We start from the raw sequence: 23,200 nt of genomic DNA, 5'->3' as shown, positions 1-23,200 counted from the left end.
TTTTCTTCTCCGTTTTTTTTCTTTTATCATTTTCATACTTATGGAAAAAAAACTTTAATAAAAGTACTGTTTATAAAACAATTTCCATCTTTTTACGCTTGTTGCAAAAGATGTAACTTTGACGTTAATTTTATTTAAACAGGTGCAGCTAATTCTATTAAATTAAATATGAGTCACTGGAGTGTATCGGCGCTCAAGTGGTTAAATGTGGACCGGAAGTTGATCCCTGGTGTGCATAAAGTGACTTCCTGTTGGTTTCTGACGGACAAATATGATTTAAAAACATTTACGGCTTGATGGTTCATAAAGGTCGACGAATTGGATAATCAGCAGCCCAAAAAATGAACTACGTACCGGGGACGGCGAGTCTTATCGACGACATCGACAGTAAGTTCGAGCGACCGGGTTCGGTTCGATACATTAACTGTGTGTGTTTTTCATCATCATCATAATTTTTATATTATTATTATTATTATTTCTTCCTCAGAAAAACATCTGGTGCTGCTGCGAGATGGAAGAACACTGATCGGTTACCTGAGAAGTATCGATCAATTCGGTGCAGGCAGTTCGAATGATCTGGTGGTGGGTCGCTAACGTGTTTGTTCTGCTAACACGTTTTTGTTTGTTCCTCCAGCTAATTTAGTTTTCCATCAGACGGTGGAGAGGATCCACGTAGGGAAAAAATTTGGTGACATTCCCAGAGGAATATTCATCGTGAGAGGAGAGAATGTGGTGCTGCTGGGAGAGATTGTGAGTCCACACCTTTACTGCCGTCTTAATACATGAATAACTCATTCATTTTAAAGATTGAAAGTTCTGGTAATTATTTAAGCCAGTGGGTTTGCTCGCTTTTTAATTTGTGGCCACCTTTCCAGCATGATGTTTTCCAGTGGTGGAAGTTGTGATCAGACTTCGGTTTCACTACTGTTGGCATCACATGGTGTTGTTTTAGTCTTTCAGGGTATCAGATATTGGGCCAGGTAAAGTCTGGGAACATATGTTAGTGTGATGCACGTTGTTGCGTCACCCACACTATGGAACCACCTTGTGGGATGCCAGGAAGCTGGTCCATGCCCTTCTCTGGAAAGCAATTGTGTATCTGCTACACCCAGGTGTAACATGGGCATCCTGTTGGCATTTTCCAGCTGCTGGGGTGCTGAACACTGAGGCATCTGCATTCTGGATTGTGCACAGAGAATCACACCACATGGCCAAAATGTCAAAGCTGACGTTTCATCACAATGCAAGTGATTCTGCTCATCGGAGTCTCCCAAAGTACCCGTTTGTTTGACATAAGGGTGATTCTTAGACTACGGGCACTTATTATGTCCTTTGATCATATTGTATAAAAAACAGAAAAAAGGGGAAATTTCACACTTTTATAGTTATCTTTAAAAAATGAAAGTGTGTTAAGAAATTTGTTCTAGTAGTCTATGATGACTTTTTCAGCATCATTATATGCAAATATTGCTGTTTTGTGCTTGTCCCACACCCAGACTTTTGATCTTCAATGATAAAAATGAATGGTAAAGAACCGTTTTTTCTAATGTTTTAAAATATCTCTGAATAAAATATCAGTACAATAGTCAAAACATAATCGGGGTATTGAATGTCATACAACTGTTGTGATTTTTTTTTTTAAACAAAATGTAGTTGTCCCACACTATTGCCGTAATTTCCACCACAACACTGTAATGTCCCTAAACAGTTTGTATGAAAGATTGTTTGGGTAGTTTCTATGGAGATAAACAGTAACATCAGAGCACATGTATATAGCGCCAAATCACAACAAACAGTTGCCCCAAGGCGCTTTATATTGTAAGGCAATGGTGTGGTGGAAATTACATTTACAAGGCCAATAGTGCCCGTAGTTAAAGAATCACCCATAAACATATTCCAGTGGTATGCAAAGGTCCTCATAAGATACCTAGTACCAAAGGTAACTGTCTCCTTGTGACACTAGGTAGTAAATTTTGCAACTATGCAGAGTATGACATTAAGCACAAAGACTATAGAGGTGTGGACCATAGTTATCCTACAAAGATATCTGGATCACCAGACACCTTTGAGTAACCTCTTGAGTTCATAAGCTCTTCCAAGGTGCCTCCATCTGAGGCAGAGAACCCGGGCCCATGGCATGAATGCCGCTATAGAAATAACTGAATGTCTGAAAGCTAAGCTCTTTATCTGCATACAGATATACAAGGGGTGATTGAGATGTTTTGAGTCTGAGCCAGAAAAAGTAGGCCATGGTTCTCCATCTTTTGCATCCTGAAAAACCAACATTTCTCAACGCTGCACCAAGTTAGTCGAACCAAGCCCTATTTTTTTCTTGATTGGGGTCAAAACTTGACCAGTAAAAGATCAAGGACCGAGACGTTGCCCGGTATGGCGGAGCTGGGGTCCCACCCTGGAGCCAGGCCTGGGGTTGGGGTTCGCGCGCAAGCGCCTGGTGGTCGGGCCTTAGCCCATGGGGCCCGGCCGGGCTCAGCCCGAAAGAGTGACGTGGGCCCGCCCTCCTGTGGGTTCACCACCTGCAGAGGGGGCCATGGCGGTCGGGTGCATAGAGGATTGGGTGGCGGTCGAGGGCGGGTGGCCCGGCGGCCCGGTCCATGCTCACAGCCCCTGGCTGTTGGGACGTGGAATGTCACCTCGCTAGGGGGGAAGGAGCCTGAGCTTGTGCGGGAGGTTGAGAGATACTGACTAGAGATAGTCGGGCTCACCTCCACGCACAGCTTGGGCTCTGGTACCCAACTCCTGGAGAGGGGCTGGACGCTTCATTTTTCTGGTGTCGCCCACAGGGAGAGGCGGAGAGCTGGGGTCACATTGCTTATTGCTCCCCAGCTCAGTTGCCAAGTGTTGGAGTTCACGCCGGTGAACGAGAGGGTCGCGTCCCTACGCCTTCGGGTCGGGGAACAGGTCTCTCACCGTTGTCTCGGCCTACAAGCCGAGTGGCAGTGCAGAGTACCCGACCTCCTGGAGTCCCTGGGAGGGGTACTAGATAGCGCTCCGACTGGGGACTCCATTGTTCTCCTGGGGGATTTCAATGCCCACGTGGGTGGCAACAGTGAGACCTGGAGGGGGGTGATCGGGAAGCACGGCCTCCCCGATCTGAACTCGAGTGGTGTTCAGTTGTTGGACTTCTGTGCTAGTCACAGTTTGTCCATCACGAACACCATGTTCGAGCACAAGGGTGTCCATAAGTGCACGTGGCACCAGGACACCCTGAGCCGGATGTCGATGATCGACTTTGTAGTCGTATCATCTGACCTTCGGCCACGTGTCTCGGACACTCGAGTGAAGAGAGGGGCAGAGCTGTTGACTGATCACCACCTGGTGGTGAGTTGGATCTGCTGGGAGGGTAGGAAGCCGGTCAGACCTGGCAGGCCCAAAAGTATCGTGAGGGTCTGCTGGGAACGATTGGCGGAACCCTCTGTCAGCAAGGTCTTCAACTCCCACCTCCGGGAGAGCTTCTCCCAGATCCCGGGGGAGGTTGGAGACATGGAGTCCGAGTGGACCATGTTCTCCACCTCCATTGTCGATGCGGCTGCTCGTAGCTGTGGTCGCAAGGTCTCTGGTGCCTGTCGCGGCGGCAATCCCCGAACCCGGTGGTAGACACTGGAAGTAAGGGATGCCGTCAAGCTGAAGGAGTCCTACTTATCTTTGTTGGTAGGTGGGACCCCAGAGGCAGCTGACAGGTACCGGCAGGCCAAGCGTGCCGCAGCCCGTGCGGTCGCAGAGACAAAAACTCGGGTCTGGGAGGAGTTCGGGGAGGCTATGGAGGAGGACTATCGGTCGGCCTCGAAGAGATTCTGGCATACCGTCCGACGCCTCAGGAGGCAGGAGCAGCTCTCCACCAGCACTGTTTATGGTGCGGGTGTTGAGCTGTTGACCCTGACTGGGGATGTTGTCGGGCGGTGGAAGGAGTACTTGAAGGATCTCCTCAGTCCCGTCGTCATGTCTTCCAAAGAGGAAGCAGAGACTGGGGACTCAGAGGCGGATTCATCCATTACCCAAGCCGAAGTCACCGAGGTGGTTAGAAAGCTCCTCGGTGGCAAGGCTCCTGGGGTGGATGAAATCCCTCCTGAGTACCTTAAGTCTCTGGATATTGTGGGGCTGTCTTGGCTGACATGCCTCACGCAACATCGCATGACGATCGGGGACAGTGCCTCTGGATTGGCAGACCAGGGTGGTGGTCCCTCTGTTTAAGGGGGACCGGAGGGTGTGTTCCAACTATAGAGGGATCACACTCCTCAGCCTCCCCGGTAAGGTCTATTCCAGAGTACTGGAGAAAAGAGAACCTCGGATTCAGGAGGAGCAGTGTGGTTTTCGTCCTGGTCGTGGCACACTGGACCAGCTCTACACGCTCCATCGGGTGCTCAAGGGTTCATGGGAGTTCGCCCAACCAGTCCACATGTGTTTTGTGGATCTGGAGAAGGCGTTCGACCGTGTCCCTCGGGGCACCCTGTGGGGAGTGCTCTGGGAGTACAGGGTCCGGGGTCCTTTGCTAAGGGCTATCCGGTCCCTGTACGACTGCAGCAGGAGCTTGGTTCACATTGCCAGTAGTAAGTCAAACCTGTTTCCAGTGCACGTTGGCCTCCGCCAGGGTTGCCCTTTGTCACCGGTTCTGTTCATTATTTTTATGGACAGAATTTCTAGGCGCAGCCAGGGTGTAGAGGGGGTCTGGTTTGGGAACCACAGAATCTTGTCTCTGCTGTTTGCGGACGATGTGGTTCTGTTGGCTTCATCAAATCAGGACCTTCAGCGTGCACTGGGGCTGTTTGCAGCCGAGTGTGAAGCGTCCGGGATGAAAATCAGCACCTCCAAATCCGAGGCCATGGTTCTCGACCGGAAAAAGGTGCTTTGCCTTCTTCAGGTCGGTGGAGTGTCCTTGTCTCAAGTGGAGGAGCTTAAGTATCTTGGGGTCTTGCTCACAAGTGAGGGACGGATGGAGCGTGAGATCGATAGACGGATCGGTGCAGCGTCTACAGTGATGCGGTCGCTGTATCGGACCGTCGTGGTGAAGAGAGAGCTGAGTAAGGGGGCAAAGCTCTCGATTTACCGATCGATCTACGTTCCGATCCTCACCTATGGTCATGAGATTTGACTCATGACCGAAAGAACGCGGTTGCGAGTACAAGCGGCCGAGATGAGTTTTGTCCGCAGGGTGGCTGGGCGCTCCCTTAGAGATAGGGTGAGGAGCTCGGTCACTCAGGAGGAGCTTGGAGTCGAGCCGCTGCTCCTCCACGTTGAAAGGAGTCAGTTGAGGTGGCTCGGGCATCTTTTCCGGATGCCCCCTGGACGCCTCGCTGGAGAGGTGTTCCGGGCACATCCCACTGGGAGGAGGCCCCGGGGAAGACCCAGGACACGCTGGAGGGACTACATCTCTCGGCTGGCTTGGGAATGCCTTGGGGTTCCCCCGGAGATGCTGGGGGAGGTGTGTGTGGATCGGGAGGTCTGGGCGGCTTTGCTTGAGCTGCTGCCCCCGCGACCCGACTCCGGATAAAGTGGAAGAAAATGGATGGATGGATGGGTCAAAACTTCTCAATCACCCCTTGTAGATGAGCCCAGTAAGTCATTGAAAGTTTGGTTATAGGTCCTGAGCCAAGACAGTCTCAAACCCACAAATATTGGAGCATCTTGTATGAAGTCAAATGGTAAATGGACTGCATTTATATAGCGCTTTTCCATCTGCATCAGATGCCCAAAGCACTTTACAAATAATGCCTCACATTCACCCCGATGTGAGGGTGCTGCCATACAAAGTACTCACTACACACTGGGGATTAAGGACCTTGCCCAAGGGCCCTTAGTAATTTTTCTGGTCAGGCTGGGATTTGAACCGAGGATCCTCTGGTCTCGAGCCCAACGCTTAACCACTAGACCATCAAACTCCCCTGTCAAGGCAAGTAAGGCTTTTCTTACAAACAATGGCACCTAAACCACTGGTTTCTGTAACCCCATTAAACATGTAAGCATTGAGCTATGGGAGCCAGTACACATCCCTGCTGAAAAACACTTGGTTTGCAGCTGATTTGACAATCTGCCACAACAACCATGAGGAGGCATGCATCGCAAAGAAGGTGAACATCCCAGCAGGAGGATAGGCTTTGTACAACTGCTCAAAGTAGCCAGGCCAGTAAGACTGTACCTCCGAGACATCTGTCAGGACTGAGTCATTATCTGACATGACTGTGGGAAATCAATATAAACCGTCTGGGCAATGGGGTCATAAAGGCTAATGAGTTAGGGAAGGAGAAATGCCAAATAGGATGCAAACTGCATTAGGTTCAATTTTCTCCCTGATTACTTTAGATAGGGTAGCAAATCCATCCAATATTTCCATAGTGAGGAGCAGAGCTAGAGCATCATTAAGGTTTGCTGGAAGATATTTGAATCCATCATAAGCTAAAGATGCAGTGTATTAATGTTATGCAAATTTAAATGTCTACGCTTTTTAACCTTTCCATCTAATGTTGGTCCACAGTTTCCGTTGCCAGGTCTTCCACCCACAGAGCTTTGTGTTCACTGATTGTAGGTGCAGTGAATGGTTTTGGTCTTATATAAGTGAATTTGTGACTGAGGAAAGTAGTGGGCTTTCAGCAGTCCTGTCTCACCTTCTCCCAGAATTTAATATCAGTCTTCCTCTAGCTTCCACTGTTTCATCCTTGGCTTAGGCCTCATTTTCTGTTTGTCACCTCCATCGTCAACCTGCAAACTACCTTTCAATGTTCACTAGCTGTCTTCTCCACTGCCTCCACCTTGCAATCTCCAGACTTTCATAATGGCTCTTTTGCATCAGACATAGTCCATCTGTGTGCACTTTCCTCCACTCTTATTGTGCTCTACCTTTTAATATGTATAAACCACATCCATTTCCACCAACATTAGGGCTCGCACTCCACCACCTCACTCACTCATTCCAGAAATTTGTCTCCTATAGGGAGGTGGTGGTGTAACAGCTTGCACGTTGAACTGGGATGCCAGCGACTCGGGTTTGCTTCCCGATTGCAACCACACTCCCGACTGGCACTCTTAACATCAGTGCTGGGGGGAGGAGTGACACGTGTCATGGGCCCTTCTGGAAATAAGTCGTAGACTTTCGTTGGTTACCCACGTTAAATAAGAAACTCTTCTTCTTCTTCCTACATGTCACATGCCATTTCCAGGGTATATGTGCTGATGACATTCATTACATCTTCAATTTCCAGCTTCGTACCCACCAGACAGTCTTATCCACCAATACACTCTACTTCACAATTACACCTACAATATTTCTCTTACTACTACTACAACACCCCCTCCCTCCCCATGTTACAACAATTTGACCATACCTGATCTTGGCCCAACTCTCCTTCCACTTGGTCTCTCATACACACAGCACGCCTGTCTTTCTCATTGCCATCATATCAGCTGTCAGTTTCCTTGCTTTGCCACAGTCCTGAAATTCAAAATTCTCACTTCCAAACTTCTACCCTTCTTTCTCTCCCACCAACTCCAGGCATTGCCTTCCTTTCTCCTCTTTCTTTGGGTGATGGTATTCTAGTGTCTGCCAGAACCCTGCATGATGAAGGAAAACAAGTTATTGTTAACCTTAGGGTCAGTGCAAAATCAATTCAAATCAAATCAATTTTATTTATATAGCGCCAAATCACAACAAACAGTTGCCCCAAGGCGCTTTATATTGTAAGGCAAAGCCATACAATAATTACGGAAAAACCCCAACGGTCAAAACAACCCCCTGTGAGCAAGCACTTGGCAACAGTGGGAAGGAAAAACTCCCTTTTAACAGGAAGAAACTTCCAGTAGAACCAGGCTCAGGGAGGGGCAGTCTTCTGCTGGGACTGGTTGGGGCTGAGGGAGAGAACCGGGAAAAGGACATGCTGTGGAGGGGAGCAGAGATCAATCACTAATGATTAAATGCAGAGTGGTGCATACAGAGCAAAAAGAGAAAGAAACACTCAATGCATTATGGGAACCCCCCAGCAGTCTAAGTCTATAGCAGCATAACTAAGGGATGGTTCAGGGTCACCCGATCCAGCCCTAACTATAAGCTTTAGCAAAAAGGAAAGTTTTAAGCCTAATCTTAAAAGTAGAGAGGGTGTCTGTCTCCCTGTTCCGAATTGGGAGCTGGTTCCACAGGAGAGGAGCCTGAAAGCTGAAGGCTCTGCCTCCCATTCTACTCTTACAAACCCTAGGAACTACAAGTAAGCCTGCAGTCTGAGAGCGAAGCGCTCTATTGGGGTGATATGGTACTATGAGGTCCCTAAGAAAAGAAGGGACCTGACTATTCAAAACCTTATAAGTAAGAAGAAGAATTTTAAATTCTATTCTAGAATTAACAGGAAGCCAATGAAGAGAGGCCAATATGGGTGAGATATGCTCTCTCCTTCTAGTCCCCGTCAGTACTCTAGCTGCAGCATTTTGAATTAACTGAAGGCTTTTCAGGGAACTTTTAGGACAACCTGATAATAATGAATTACAATAGTCCAGCCTAGAGGAAATAAATGCATGAATTAGTTTTTCAGCATCACTCTGAGACAAGACCTTTCTAATTTTAGAGATATTGCATAAATGCAAAAAAGCAGTCTTACATATTTGTTTAATATGCGCTTTGAATGACATATCCTGATCAAAAATGACTCCAAGATTTCTCACAGTATTACTAGAGGTCAGGGTAATGCCATCCAGGGTAAGGATCTGGTTAGACACCATGTTTCTAAGATTTGTGGGGCCAAGTACAATAACTTCAGTTTTATCTGAGTTTAAAAGCAGGAAATTAGAAGTCATCCATGTCCTTATATCTGTAAGACAATCCTGCAGTTTAGCTAATTGGTGTGTGTCCTCTGGCTTCATGGATAGATAAAGCTGGGTATCATCTGCGTAACAATGAAAATTTAAGCAATGCCGTCTAATAATACTGCCTAAGGGAAGCATGTATAAAGTGAATAAAATTGGTCCTAGCACAGAAACTTGTGGAACTCCATAATTAACCTTAGTCTGTGAAGAAGATTCCCCATTTACATGAACAAATTGTAATCTATTCGATAAATATGATTCAAACCACCGCAGCGCAGTGCCTTTAATACCTATGGCATGCTCTAATCTTTGTAATAAAATTTTATGGTCAACAGTATCAAAAGCAGCACTGAGGTCTAACAGAACAAGCACAGAGATGAGTCCACTGTCTGAGGCCATAAGAAGATCATTTGTAACCTTCACTAATGCTGTTTCTGTACTATGATGAATTCTAAAACCTGACAAACTCTTCAAATAGACCATTCCTCTGCAGATGATCAGTTAGCTGTTTAACAACTACCCTTTCAAGAATTTTTGAGAGAAAAGGAAGGTTGGAGATTGGCCTATAATTAGCTAAGATAGCTGGGTCAAGTGATGGCTTTTTAAGTAATGGTTTAATTACTGCCACCTAAAAAGCCTGTGGTACATAGCCAACTAATAAAGATAGATTGATCATATTTAAGATCGAAGCATTAAATAATGGTAGGGCTTCCTTGAGCAGCCTGGTAGGAATGGGGTCTAATAGACATGTTGATGGTTTGGATGAAGTAACTAATGAAAATAACTCAGACAGAACAATCTGAGAGAAAGAGTCTAACCAAATACCGGCATCACTGAAAGCAGCCAAAGATAACGATACGTCTTTGGGATGGTTATGAGTAATTTTTTCTCTAATAGTTAAAAATTTTATTAGCAAAGAAAGTCATGAAGTCATTACTAGTTAAAGTTAAAGGAATACTTGGCTCAATAGAGCTCAGACTCTTTGTCAGCCTGGCTACAGTGCTGAAAAGAAACCTGGGGTTGTTCTTATTTTCTTCAATTAGTGATGAGTAGAAAGATGTCCTAGCTTTACGGAGGGCTTTTTTATAGAGCAACAGACTCTTTTTCCAGGCTAAATGAAGATCTTCTAAATTAGTGAGACGCCATTTCCTCTCCAACTTACGGGTTATCTGCTTTTAGCTGCGAGTTTGTGAGTTATACCACGGAGTCAGGCACTTCTGATTTAAAGCTCTCTTTTTCAGAGGAGCTACAGCATCCAAAGTTGTCTTCAATGAGGATGTAAAACTATTGACGAGATACTCTATCTCACTTACAGAGTTTAGGTAGCTACTCTGCATTGTGTTGGTATATGGCATTAGGGAACATAAAGAAGGAAACATATCCTTAAACCTAGTTACAGCGCTTTCTGAAAGACTTCTAGTGTAATGAAACTTATTCCCCACTGCTGGGTAGTCCATCAGAGTAAATGTAAATGTTATTAAGAAATGATCAGACAGAAGGGAGTTTTCAGGGAATACTGTTAAGTCTTCAATTTCCATACCATAAGTCAGAACAAGATCTAAGATATGATTAAAGTGGTGGGTGGACTCATTTACATTTTGAGCAAAGCCAATTGAGTCTAATAATAGATTAAATGCAGTGTTGAGGCTGTCATTCTCAGCATCTGTGTGGATGTTAAAATCGCCCACTATAATTATCTTATCTGAGCTAAGCACTAAGTCAGACAAAAGTTCTGAAAATTCACAGAGAAACTCACAGTAACGACCAGGAGGACGATAGATAACAACAAATAAAACTGGTTTTTGGGACTTCCAATTTGGATGGACAAGACTAAGAGTCAAGCTTTCAAATGAATTAAAGCTCTGTCTGGGTTTGTGATTAATTAATAAGCTGAAATGGAAGATTGCTGCTAATCCTCCCCCTCGGCCCGTGCTACGAGCGTTCTGGCAGTTAGTGTGACTCGGGGGTGTTGACTCATTTAAACTAACTTAATCATCCTGCTGTAACCAGGTTTCTGTAAGGCAGAATAAATCAATATGTTGATCAATTATTCTATCATTTACTAACAGGGACTTAGAAGAGAGAGACCTAATGTTTAATAGACCACATTTAACTGTTTTAGTCTGTGGTGCAGTTGAAGGTGCTATATTATTTTTTCTTTTTGAATTTTTATGCTTAAATAGAATTTTGATGGTTATTGGTAGTCTGGGAGCAGGCACCGTCTCTACGGGGATGGGGTAATGAGGGGATGGCAGGGAGGGAGAGAAGCTGCAGAGAGGTGTGTAAGACTACAACTCTGCTTCCTGGTCCCAACCCTGGATAGTCACGGTTTGGAGGATTTACGAAAATTGGCCAGATTTCTAGAAATGAGAGCTGCTCCATCCAAAGTGTGATGGATGCCGTCTCTCCTAACAAGACCAGGTTTTCCCCAGAAGCTTTGCCCATTATCTATGAAGCCCACCTCATTTTTTGGACACCACTCAGACAGCCAGCAATTCAAGGAGAACATGCGGCTAAACATGTCACCCCCGGTCCGATTGGGGAGGGGCCCAGAGAAAACTACAGAGTCCGACATTGTTTTTGCAAAGTTACACACCGATTCAATGTTAATTTTAGTGACCTCCGATTGGCATAACCGGGTGTCATTACTGCCGACGTGAATTACAATCTTACCAAATTTACGCTTAGCCTTAGCCAGCAGTTTAAAATTTCCTTCAATGTCGCCTGCTCTGGCCCCCGGAAGACAATTGACTATGGTTGCTGGTGTCGCTAACTTCACATTTCTCAAAACAGAGTCGCCAATAACCAGAGTTTGATCCTCGGCGGGTGTGTCGTCGAGTGGGGAAAAACGGTTAGAAATGTGAACGGGTTGGCGGTGTACACGGGGCTTCTGTTTAGGACTACGCTTCCTCCTCACAGTCACCCAGTCGGCCTGCTTTCCCGGCTGCTCGGGATCTGCCAGAGGGAAACTAACGGCGGCTAAGCTACCTTGGTCCACACCGACTACAGGGGCCTGGCTAGCTGTAGAATTTTCCACGGTGCGGAGCCGAGTCTCCAATTCGCCCAGCCTGGCCTCCAAAGCTACGAATAAGCTACACTTATTACAAGTACCATTACTGCTAAAGGAGGCCGAGGAATAACTAAACATTTCACACCCAGAGCAGAAAAGTGCGGGAGAGACAGGAGAAGCCGCCATGCTAAACCGGCTAAGAGCTAGTAGCTGCGCTAAGCTAGCGGATTCCTAAAAACACGCAAAGTGAATAACGTGTAAATAATTTAGAGGTGATTCAGCAGAGGGAGTGCTTTAGTTAAGGCACGTGAAGATTACACTGTGAAACAAATCGTTATCTAGTTATCTAGATCAATCTAACTGTGCAGATTAAACAGCTAACAGATAAGCAAAACACCGCTGTGCTCCGGAACAGGAAGTGATACAATACCGCAGTGAGAGCCAACCACCAGTAGAGTGCACCTACTATGGATGTCTGATTTGTGATCTGCATGTTTGATTTGGCATAAATTGCAAAGCATGACCTTGACGGCTGGATGTAGTCTACTTGAGTGGAAAATTGTAATGTCTGCAGTAAAACATTGAGATGGATGATTAAATTGTGTGGCAGGTGGGATTAAGTATGCACATTGTAGATACTTTACAGTTTTCAATGTGCACTCAAATGACTTGCCATTAATAATTGACCTGTTATGAAACTGTGATTTGGGGGGGAAAAAACCCCCAGCTGATGGTGTAACACTTGTCACATGAGCAAGTGTTACATCCCTGACAAATAAAATTGTCTGTTTTCGAATACATATGAAAATGACTTGTACAAAGGTCCAACCAGACATGAAATTTAGCCAAAAAAAAAAAGAAAAAAAAATCATGAAAACGATATGTATTCCAAAATTTTGGAGCACATTTTAAAGGCTTGGTCTGTGTCCAGCTTTTGCTTAAAGTCTTGGCTGATTAGAGCCGTCATGCTCAATTTACGGGCAGCACATTTGGCACCTACCTTGGAATACACAAAGTGGTCCTTCTGGTAACCCACTTGGGCCACGCATGCTGAGTTACTGTTGGACCTGATCACCATGGACTGCAAAAAATAACTTTTCAGGTAGTGGAACGCTTCCAGCACCCAGACAAATGATGTGAGCTAAAGGTGAAAAAATCACCTTATGGTTCATCAGCTCCTTTCTGGTCATAACTGCTTTTAGTAAATTGGTTACCAACCTGTAATGATGTGTTTTGTTTGTGTAGGATGTGGATAAGCCCTGTGACACCATCTTGCAGCAGGTCTCCATCGAGGAGATTCTAGAGGAACAACGGTTGCAACAGCAAGCCAAACAGGAGACTGAGAAAGTCAAGATGCAGGTCCTAAAAGACAGAGGCCTTTCAATCCCCAAAGCTGACAACTTAGATGAATACTAAAACCCACCGTGATTCCATGAGTTGCTTTTCTCACATTGTACTGAGCTCTGTTTCTGCTGCTTTGATGTTGAATTTGACACTTTGCTTTAAGAGACCAGGAGAATTTTTTTTCTTCTTCTTCTTCCCCCCTTTATGGAGAAAAAGGCAACATGTCCTGCATGAATTTTAGTTAAAGGACATGGAGAAAACTGATCAAGTACAGTATTTTCTTTGCAACAGCTGCTTTGTTTTTTTGTTTGTTTGTTTGTTTTGCAGATCATGGCAGCAAAACTAAAAGATGGAGTGTTTGACTAAAATCATGTATCAGTTACTTTACATCAGCACTTTGTTAGATATGTCGTCTTTGTTTTGATGTCTGGATGTACTGACAAAATGACTGCTTACATTAAAATGTGTAAATTTTTTTCATTGAGAAACCCTACTGCTACATTAATTCTCCTTTAAGTGTGATTGTGTTGTGGAGACGGTGTGGCTTATGCCAGATTATTGGCAAAGAGCTGAAATTGCAAGCTATTTGTGTTATGTGAGTATTTTTGTGTGTACATGTAAGTGTAGTGTTTGGGGTAGTTGCCGCTGCTGAGTTTTTGTAGGATATCTCAAATGGATCGCTGCTGGTCAGGGGTGGTTATGGTTAGAGCAAAGAGTAGGGTTAAGGTTAGGGGTGGGGGTAGAAGTAGGGTTAGTAATAGTGAGTTAAAAAAAGAACCCCTGTCACAAAAATTTTAATAATTTCGTGACAGGGTGATGGGCTGACATGAAATGACAAAAATACTGCAGCCGAAGAACCCTAGTTTACTGTTTGCAGTGACGGGACAGCTGAAATGACTAAAACAGACTGGATTAGTAAGTCAGTGACTGTACTGATGCCACCTGAATCACCAAGGCAATAGATGTCCTAAAGCTTACTCCAAATTAGATGTATCTTCAGCCTCCCTAAAGACGCCCTGTCATCCAGCAATGCAATTTCCCAAATTCATAATTTCCAAATTCTCCGATCGGAGAATCTACTAGTGCAGTTTCCGTTCAGGGATTCTACTAGTAGACTCTCCAGTTCTACTAAATTGCAGACTCTACTTTGACATATACATGTTCAGTCACTCCTCTTTGGTAGACACTTACATATAACAGTAGATATGATTTATCAAATGCAGGATTCCAGCCATCTTATTAGACCATCCAACACAGCTACTACTTAAGCTACTTTGGTAAGGCTCTAATGTACACTTCTAGGGTCATACCCATTCATATTAGGACATGTGTACCATCCATCTGCTCCATTCACAGTTCCACAATCCCAGCCAGGAGAGAGCCTGGACAAAGAACAGAACAGATATTAATAATAAGAAAGACCAATTCTCTTGAACATCAATTTATCATCTAATTAACAACGCGCTAACAACCTCATGGGCAGGAAAGTCCTGTGTTCTGGCAGCACTCCCCACGATTTAGAATTAAATGAGAATGAATTCTTCCTCATGGGTGACTGTTAATGGTAGTATCTCACTGGGCTGTGACTGTTGGAGAGTTTAGTGACACAAATTTGCAACAAAACGTGAATTAGCAACAGTTTTACAGTTGGAATCTCACTGAATTGATACTTACAACATATTAACATATCACCTGATTGTTGGCTGAATGTCACACAGAGTGGCGGCAAAAATAGGCCCAATAACCGTGAGTAGCCCACATACATATTGGGCAAGTGCCGCTCTAATGCTGCATGACACTCTCACGGATGTCAGGTGCCAGTACTGTGGCTGAAATTATAACATTTGTGAACAAAGTGTTCAGGATAGCTGTGGACTGCTATTATGCTGCTGTTCTGTGAAAGCAGGCTGTGGAAACATACCAGACTAGCCACAGAAGGCAAATTCCTGTAAATATAATGAAATAAATAATAGTAAATGGGAAAAAAGCAGAGCGTGGCTCCACAGAGGAGAAGAAAAAAGGGAATAAAAGAGTTAACATACTGCCTGGTGGCAGAGCACTCGATCGACTTGTAGAATGATGCCCAGCAGAGAGACAGCCCGCTGCATCTCGTCATTATTGCCCCCGCTGGAACGGCCACTTCTCCACAAGATCCACTGTCGCCTCCTCACAGGAATCCCCATTATTTGTTCTGCAGCTGGCCGGGCTACGGGATCCTCTTGAAGCGCTTCCTGATGTGCAGAAATGGCCACTTCTCCATGATGTGGCACGTGGCGATGTTCAGCAGCGCTTTGAGGGTGTGATGTCTTTTGATTTGATTTATTCGACAATGATACATGAAAGTAAAATAAACAGTACAGTATATGAAATTGCTGAGGATAACACAAAAAAAGCATGAAACTTATTTCCATTTTGCTCCCCCCCCCCCAAAAAAATGCATAAATAAATAATATAATCGTCATATAAAAGGAAGCGTGTGTCATCATCAACCCCTCAAAGGTCTCACATGCTGTGCACTTTTTGACTCATGGAAACTAAATTCAGAAGGGTTTGAGACGCCCGCAAGGATTCTATTGCTATTTAGAGAGAAAGTGTGTCTTGCAAATTTTTTGAACAGTTCAAAGTTCAGTCGACATGAGAACGATGCCCTGCGATTCGCGAGAAGAGAATGAAAACCCCCTTTGCATTTTTTCTGAAAATTCACAAATTCCCTCTGTCACAGCAGCTCAGTGAGATACTACCTACCCATTATAATGTTGTACATGAAATGACCACCATGTCAGTCTTCTATGAATTTAGTAGAATTTTTTTTTTTAAACAGTTTTCACTGAGGCCAGATAGTCCTCAAATCCTAACATGAGACAGATTGCATTCACTGACATGTAATTAATGAGGCAGAAACACACCAATGAAAAGTAATTCCATAGCTATGTAAAGCAAGAATAAAGTACCTCAGACAGAACCCAGAGGTACCCCATATTCAGCCCAGTCTCACTTTTTTTTTCTCATGCTCCCCTGACGTAATGAGCAAATTTTCGTGACAGGGCTTTTTTAAACTCACTATTACTAACCCTACTCCCACCCCAACCCTAACCATAACCTAATCTTACTCCTTCCTCCCACCCTAACCATAACCACCCCTGACCCCCCCGCTTCACTTTTAATTTTGTGCAGCCATCATGGAATGAATGAGAATGAATTTGTGCTGCCGTGACAAAAATGAGGTGCTTTTCATCACAATATCACGAACCAATAGATTAATGTACATTTCGTGCTGCTGAATCACGACTTGCCATGAGACCAGGCTGCCCATATTTCACTGCAGAGGATTTGGAATTAATATTATACAAGACACACTGTTATTGTGTGGATAGATAAGACATCAGCCATCACAGAGCTAGAACCTAACCAATATGGATCTTTGGAGGCTGATACCAATATTAGTGAGTAAAAAAAAAAATTACAATACTGAATATATATATATATATATATATATATATATATATATATATATATATATATATATATATATAATTTGCACGCTTCCTATATATATAGGAAACGTGCAATTGGCATGCTGACTGCAAGAATGTCCACCAGAGCTGTTGCCTGTGAAGTGAATGTTCATTTCTCTACCATAAGCCATGTCCAAAGGCATTTCAGAGAATTTGGCAGTGCATCCAACCGGTCTCACAACTGCAGACCACGTGCAACCACACCAGCCCAGGACCTCCACATCCAGCATGTTCACTTCCAAGATCATCTGAGACCAGACACCCGGACACCTGCAACAATCAGTTTGCAGAACCAACGAATTTCTGCAGAATCTTTCAGAAACCATCTCAGGCAAGCGCATCTGCATGCTCTTGGTCCTCATTGGGGTCTTGATCTGACTCATCCTCATAACTGACTTGAGTGGGCAAATGCTCACATTTGATGGCATCTGGCTGCTGATCAACTCTATGCAAATGAGATGTTTTTCACTGCGTGAGACAAATAGTGGTCACACCTGATACTGACTGGTTTTCTGCCCCTTTCCTCCCCCTAACAGCCAATTCCAGATGGCCCAGGAGAATCAGGATGCTCGGCTTGGAAGTCTCAAATCAGGTCCAGGTCCAGGATGAAGTGGGAGGGGACTCATGAACTTTCCTCTGCACCGTACTCCTCCCAGTCCACTAGGTACTGCACCCCCCTCCCATGCTGCCGAGATCCCAGAAGGCACCACACAGAGAAAACAGGCCCACCCTCCACAAACCAGGTGGGTGAATGGCCAGAGGGTACAAAGAGCTGGAGAGTACGGGCTTCACATGGCTAACATGGAATGGGGGATGAATTCTCATGGACCTTGGCAAACATAAACAAACAGAAACAGGATTAATAACCTTGGAAATGGGGAATGGACCAACGAACCTGGGAGTGAGTTTTCTGGGCAGTCCCCGGATGGGCAGGTGATGCATGAAAAGCCACACCTTCTGGCCCGGGGTGTAGATCTCTTCTTGTCGGATGCAACTTTATAGATGGCTGAAGCTCGCTGGAGGACGTGATAGGCCTGCTCCCAGGTTCATCGACAACAAAGGATGATGGACAAGGCTGGGTGCACACATGAGTTTAAGTCTGTAGGGTGAAACGAGGGTTGAAAACCATATACCACATGAAATGGGGAGTAACCATTGGAAGATGAAGGCAAGCAGTTGTGTGCAAGTTCTACCCATGCTAAATGTGAACCCCACGTGACTGGGTGCTGAGATGCAAGAATACGTAGACGTTATGAAGGGGTGCGGCCACGGTACTGAAGTTACGGATGAATTTACGTTAGAAATTAGCAAACCCCAAAAATCTCTGTACTTCCTTACGGTTTTTATGTGTCCCCCAATGACGTACCACTGCAGCGTTCTCTGGGTCCATCCGGATTTCACCTTGTACAATCACTAACCGCAAAAACGACACCGTTGGCCTATGAAATTCACACTTTTCAACTTTGATGAATAAGTGATTGTGCAATAGGGTTTCCAAAACTGCATGTACATGCTGCGTGTGCGTCTCTTTGTCTGGAGAGAAAATCAGAATATTGTCTAAATAAACAAATACAAACTTGTTCAGGAACTCGCATAGGATGTCGTTTACCAGATTTTGGAATACTGCAGGTGCATTAGTAAGACCAAACGGCATGACCAGGTACTCGTAGTAACCAGTAGGAGTGTTGAAGGTTATTTTCCATTCATCACCATGTTTTATGCACACTAAATGATACGCGTTGCGCAGATCCAATTTTGTGAACACTTTGGTGCCCTTTAGCAGTTCAAAGCAGTGGCAAGGAGAGGCAGGGGATAAAGGTTTTTACTATAACCTTATTCAGGCCCCAATAATCTCTGCATGGGCGGAGTGACTTGTCTTGTATCTTCACGAAGAAGAATCCGGCCCCTGTGGATGAAGATGAGGGCCGAACCAAACCTATCAGGCTGGATGGTCTGGAGGTGCAGGACACAAATGCACAACTCAAACAAACAGCAGTCCAGGAAAACAGCAGTACAAAAAACATCAGGCAAACAGGTACGGTCAAAACAACAGGCTGGAGGTCAGGTACACACAAAGAGGCAGGCAGGACTATGGTATGCAGGAACAGAGCTGGAATGAGGGCACAAGGCACGACAAACTTGCGAGAGATAAACACACCCAGTGAGCTTAAATAACCGCAGGTGGTAATCAGCAAATCAGGAACAGGTGTGCATGGAAAGCACCAGAACAAGGCGTGGCCAGAGAGAGAGAGAAACACCCATCACCAAGAACAAAGGGAGAGAGACAAGAGAAACAAAGACAGGCAGACCCAAGCAGAAAAAAAATCCAGCAAGAGAAGAAACCAACCAAACCCAATGAAATGCAAAAATAACTACCAGCACAAAAGAATAAAATAACACAGAACACCAAGCAAAACTAAAACCGTGACAGTACCCCCCCCCCCCCCCCCCCCCCCCCGGACGGCCCAGGCACAGCAGGACAAGAGTCATGAAACTCACAGATCAGAACAGGATCAAGGATGAAGCGGGATGGAACCCACGACCCCTCCTTGGGGCCATAACCCTCCCAGTTGACCAAATATTGAACACCACGACCACGGCAGTGAGAGTCCAGGAGCCGCCGCATGACAAAAACAGGGCCCCCAGCCACACACCGGGCGGGAGGAGGGGGAACAGCCGGAAGGCACAATGGACTGGAACGAGCAGACTTGACGTGGCTAACGTCAAAGGCATGCGCATAGTCCTTGGGAGGTGGAGGTGAACAGAAACTGGATTAATAACCTTGGAATCTGAGAATGGACCAACGAACCTGGGAGCCAGTTTTCTGGGCAATCCTTTAAGAGAAAGATGACATGTCGAGAGCCAAACCTTCTGTCCAGGTTCGTATGCTGGTACGGAGGATCTTTTACGATCGGCTGCCGTCTTATACGCTGCTGAGGACCGTAGGAGGGCACTTTTGGCCCACTCCCAGGTTTGTTGGCAGCGGAGAATGAGTCCTAGGGCAGAGGGAACAGAAGAATCAAGTGCTGTGGATGGAAACAGTTGAGGTTGATGACCGTAAACTACATGAAATGGAGAAAAACCAGAGGATGCAGAAGGAAGACTACTGTGTGCCAGTTCTATCCAAGACAGTTGAGCAGACCATGAGGCAGGAAGCTGGGAAGCGAGAATCCGGAGTCCCTTTTCTAACTCTTGATTGAGATGCTCTTGTCTGCCCGTTAGCCTGGGGGTGGTAACCTGAGGTTAAGCTGGCAGTGACCCAGAGGAGAGGGCAGAATTCCCTCCAGAAATTAGACACAAACTGTGGACCTCTATCAGACACAATATCCTCGGGAAATCCATGTAACTTGAACACATTTGTGAGCATTATTTCAGCAGTTTCTTTTCTGAGGGAAGCTTAGGCAGAGGGATGAAGTGAGAAATCTTGGATAATCTACCATGGTTAAAACAGCAGTATTACCTCTAGAAGGTGGAACACCGGTTACAAAATCCAATGTGATAAGTAGGGATGGGTATCGAGAACCGGTTCCTTTCGGGTATCGTTAAGAAATTATTTGATCCACCGACATCAGTAAGCTTTGTGCTTAACGATTCTGTTATCGATCCTTCAGAGTGGCCGTTGTTTTGGCGGTGTTTGTTAGGAAAATTATAATTTCTCTACATTGATTACAGACCCTGCAGCGGGTCCTTAATCAACTTTTCTGCAACGCGGCTTTGCTTTGAACCTTGAACCAATCGAAGCAGTGTTTCGCAGATTGAAGCAATGCTTCTGTCGATTGCTTCGTTTATTTCTTTCTTTCACTTCATTTTCCCCCGCTAAAACCCTAAAGAGCATATGTCTGTGAGTATTATTTACCTTTTCTATGTTAAACCGACCTGTTATGGTCTTCTGAAACAGTTGATAGATGTATTTTATAACTTAAAAAACGGGAGCGATGCTAACGCGTTAGCATGTCTATGGCATTTTCAATGTTAAAAGTTAGCATTTAGCAATTGCAGCCGTCATCACGTTCAGGTGCATTTGTTTTCAAATTGTAATATTACTTAAATTTATTTTTGCTTATATATTAATAATCTAATGATTATTATATACAGTTTTAGAGAAAGAGACAAAAAGAACCTGAATAGAAACACAACAGAAAATATATAATAGCAACTAACAATGAACATAAATACATACAGAAATAAATGTTTCCTGTGAACACCTAGTGACTCTTACGCCTCCATTTCATCCCTGTCTTATTTAAGTTTAATGACCGTTTGTTTCGGTCAAACCATATTTTCAATGTGTTAATTTCTTCAGTGATTTCCTCCAGAACTATCTGCCAAACTAGAAAACTGCTGCATCCTAATAAGAGCAGAATACTACTGGAATGAATTTGAATAAGGTGTTTTTTTTTTTTCTCACCTAAATGGATGCTGCACTCACTCCAGTTTATCGTCTGGAATAGTCCCAGATTGCATTTCAGAGCTTCTAGAATTGAAACATTTTCATGCAGGTGGTGTTGGGGGGTAATTTTGGGTTTCAGCTTTTTTTGTTTTTCACCACTTTCATCCCTGAATATGAGTTGTGATTCACTTTTGTGCGGATTAAAGTTACTAACTGGGACTCCTGTCTCGTTGCGAGAAAGAAATGAGAATCGTCCTCCGTTCTGTTCACACAGCTCCAAACGTTGCGCGGCTTTCTGACAAGTCAAGATAGAATGATAGAATTCAGTCTGAATTAATAACTTCAAAGCGAAACACAGTTTTGTTTATTTTTATTTATGTCCAAAGATCAAGAATACAGTGACTAATTTCATATTTATTTACTTTAAGACTCAAGGAAATACATAGAAAACCTGTAAAGCCTACTTTTAGTACAAAATTCACGAGGTATCGATAAGGGAATCGATAAGGAATCGGATCGATAAGCAGAATCGATAATGGCATCGATAGATAAAATCTTATCAATACCCATCCCTAGTGATAAGTGACCAGGGACGAGTAGGGACAGGCAGTGGCATTAACTCACTCGATGCCATTGACTCTAAAATGCGTCTTTTCCGATAGTAACGCCCCGCGCCAAAGACACGTCATCGAGCCAATTTCTTTTCTTTTCTTTTCTTGTGGTATGTTTGTTGTTGACATGGACATAGAACTCAATTTTCTATGGGTCTTGAAAAAACACTCAAATGCTGAAGAAATCCTGGCACTGGGACGTTCTGAACTTTGAAAATGGCTGGCACTCAATGAGTTAAAGAGCCCACAGGTGGCCAGTTAGAGGACTTGTGAATAGCACACGTTGAGCAAGCATTAACATACTCTGTAATATCTTTTAACATCCCGGGCCACCAAAACCTCTGTTGAACAACAAACTCTGTTTTCTTGATTCCCGGATGACAAGAGAGCTGACTGTCATGTCCCCACCTGATCACGTCCCCCCTGAGCGTGGCCAGAACGAAAAGCCTGCCCTGGGGACAACCTGGAGGAACGGGAGTATTGCCTAAGGTGGACTGGACCCTAGATTCTATGTCCCACGTTAATGCTGACACAAAGCAAGATGCTGGTAAGATAGTCCCCGGATTGGCTGGCGCATTGACCGGGTCGCCCTGCCGCGATAACGCATCAGGCTTGCCATTCTTGGAGCCAGGTCGGTAAGAGATCACAAAGTTGAAACGGCTGAAGAAAATGGCCCACCTGGCCTGGCGTGCATTAAGCCGCTTAGCGGTTCTAAGGTAAGCTAGGTTCTTATGATCGGTAAAACCCAAACGGGAATCTGTGCCCCCTCCAACCAGTGGCACCACTCCTCCACGGCCACTTTACTGCCAACAGATCACCATCGTCGATGCAATAGTTACGTTCAACCACAATCAACTTCTTCGACAAAAAGGTGCACGGATTCATCCTATTGTCTGAGGCTTTAACCTGCGGCAGGACAGCCCCAACACCAGTATCTGAAGCATCTACCTCAACCACAAACTGCCGAGCAGGGTCAGGGAGGAGCAGCACGGGGGCCATGGTGAAGCAGTGCTTTAGGACCCTAAAAGCCTCATCGCACCCCGGTGTCCACACGAACGGCCAGAGGGACGACATGACCTTGTGAAGTGGAGAATGACTGTGCTGAAATTACGGATGAACTTTCTGTAGAAATTGCTGAAACCCAACTTCCTTACGGGTGGTAGGAACCGGCCAATCCCGCACGGCCGCAACCTTCTGCAATAACGAATCCGAGGAATGATACAGTGAGTTTGTGGAACTCACATTTTTCAGCTTGAACAAACAGATTGTTTTGCAGCAAAGTTTGCAGAACGGTGCGGACGTGGCATGTGTGAGTTTCCAGATGGGTGGAAAAAAAAAATCAGAATATCATGTAGATAAATGAAAACAAACTTATTAAGATACTCACACAGCACATTATTAACCAGGTTTTGGAAGACCGCTGGGGCATTAGTGAGACCAAAAGGCATGACTAGGTACTCGTAGTGTCCTGTGGGTGTATTAAAAGTGGTCTTCCATTCATCGCCTTGCTTAATACGAACCAAATGATATG

General features: G+C 44.9%; 1 protein-coding gene across 1 annotated transcript; it reads left to right on the top strand.

The window, feature by feature from the left end:
- The first annotated feature begins 208 nt into the window (after positions 1-208).
- On the top strand, positions 209-13,641 carry lsm1 (LSM1, U6 small nuclear RNA associated). Its single transcript, XM_034169881.1, has 4 exons — positions 209-387; positions 488-556; positions 635-750; positions 13,055-13,641. The coding sequence occupies exons 1-4, from the start codon at positions 342-344 to the stop codon at positions 13,223-13,225; spliced, it is 402 nt and encodes a 133-aa protein (XP_034025772.1). The 5' UTR covers positions 209-341; the 3' UTR covers positions 13,226-13,641.
- The last annotated feature ends 9,559 nt before the right edge of the window (positions 13,642-23,200 follow it).

The sequence above is a fragment of the Thalassophryne amazonica genome, chromosome 5, assembly GCF_902500255.1.
Source record: "Thalassophryne amazonica chromosome 5, fThaAma1.1, whole genome shotgun sequence".
NCBI lineage: Eukaryota > Metazoa > Chordata > Actinopteri > Batrachoidiformes > Batrachoididae > Thalassophryne > Thalassophryne amazonica.
Note: the sequence above shows the minus strand (reverse complement) of the source record. Positions and strands in the feature narration are given on the sequence as shown.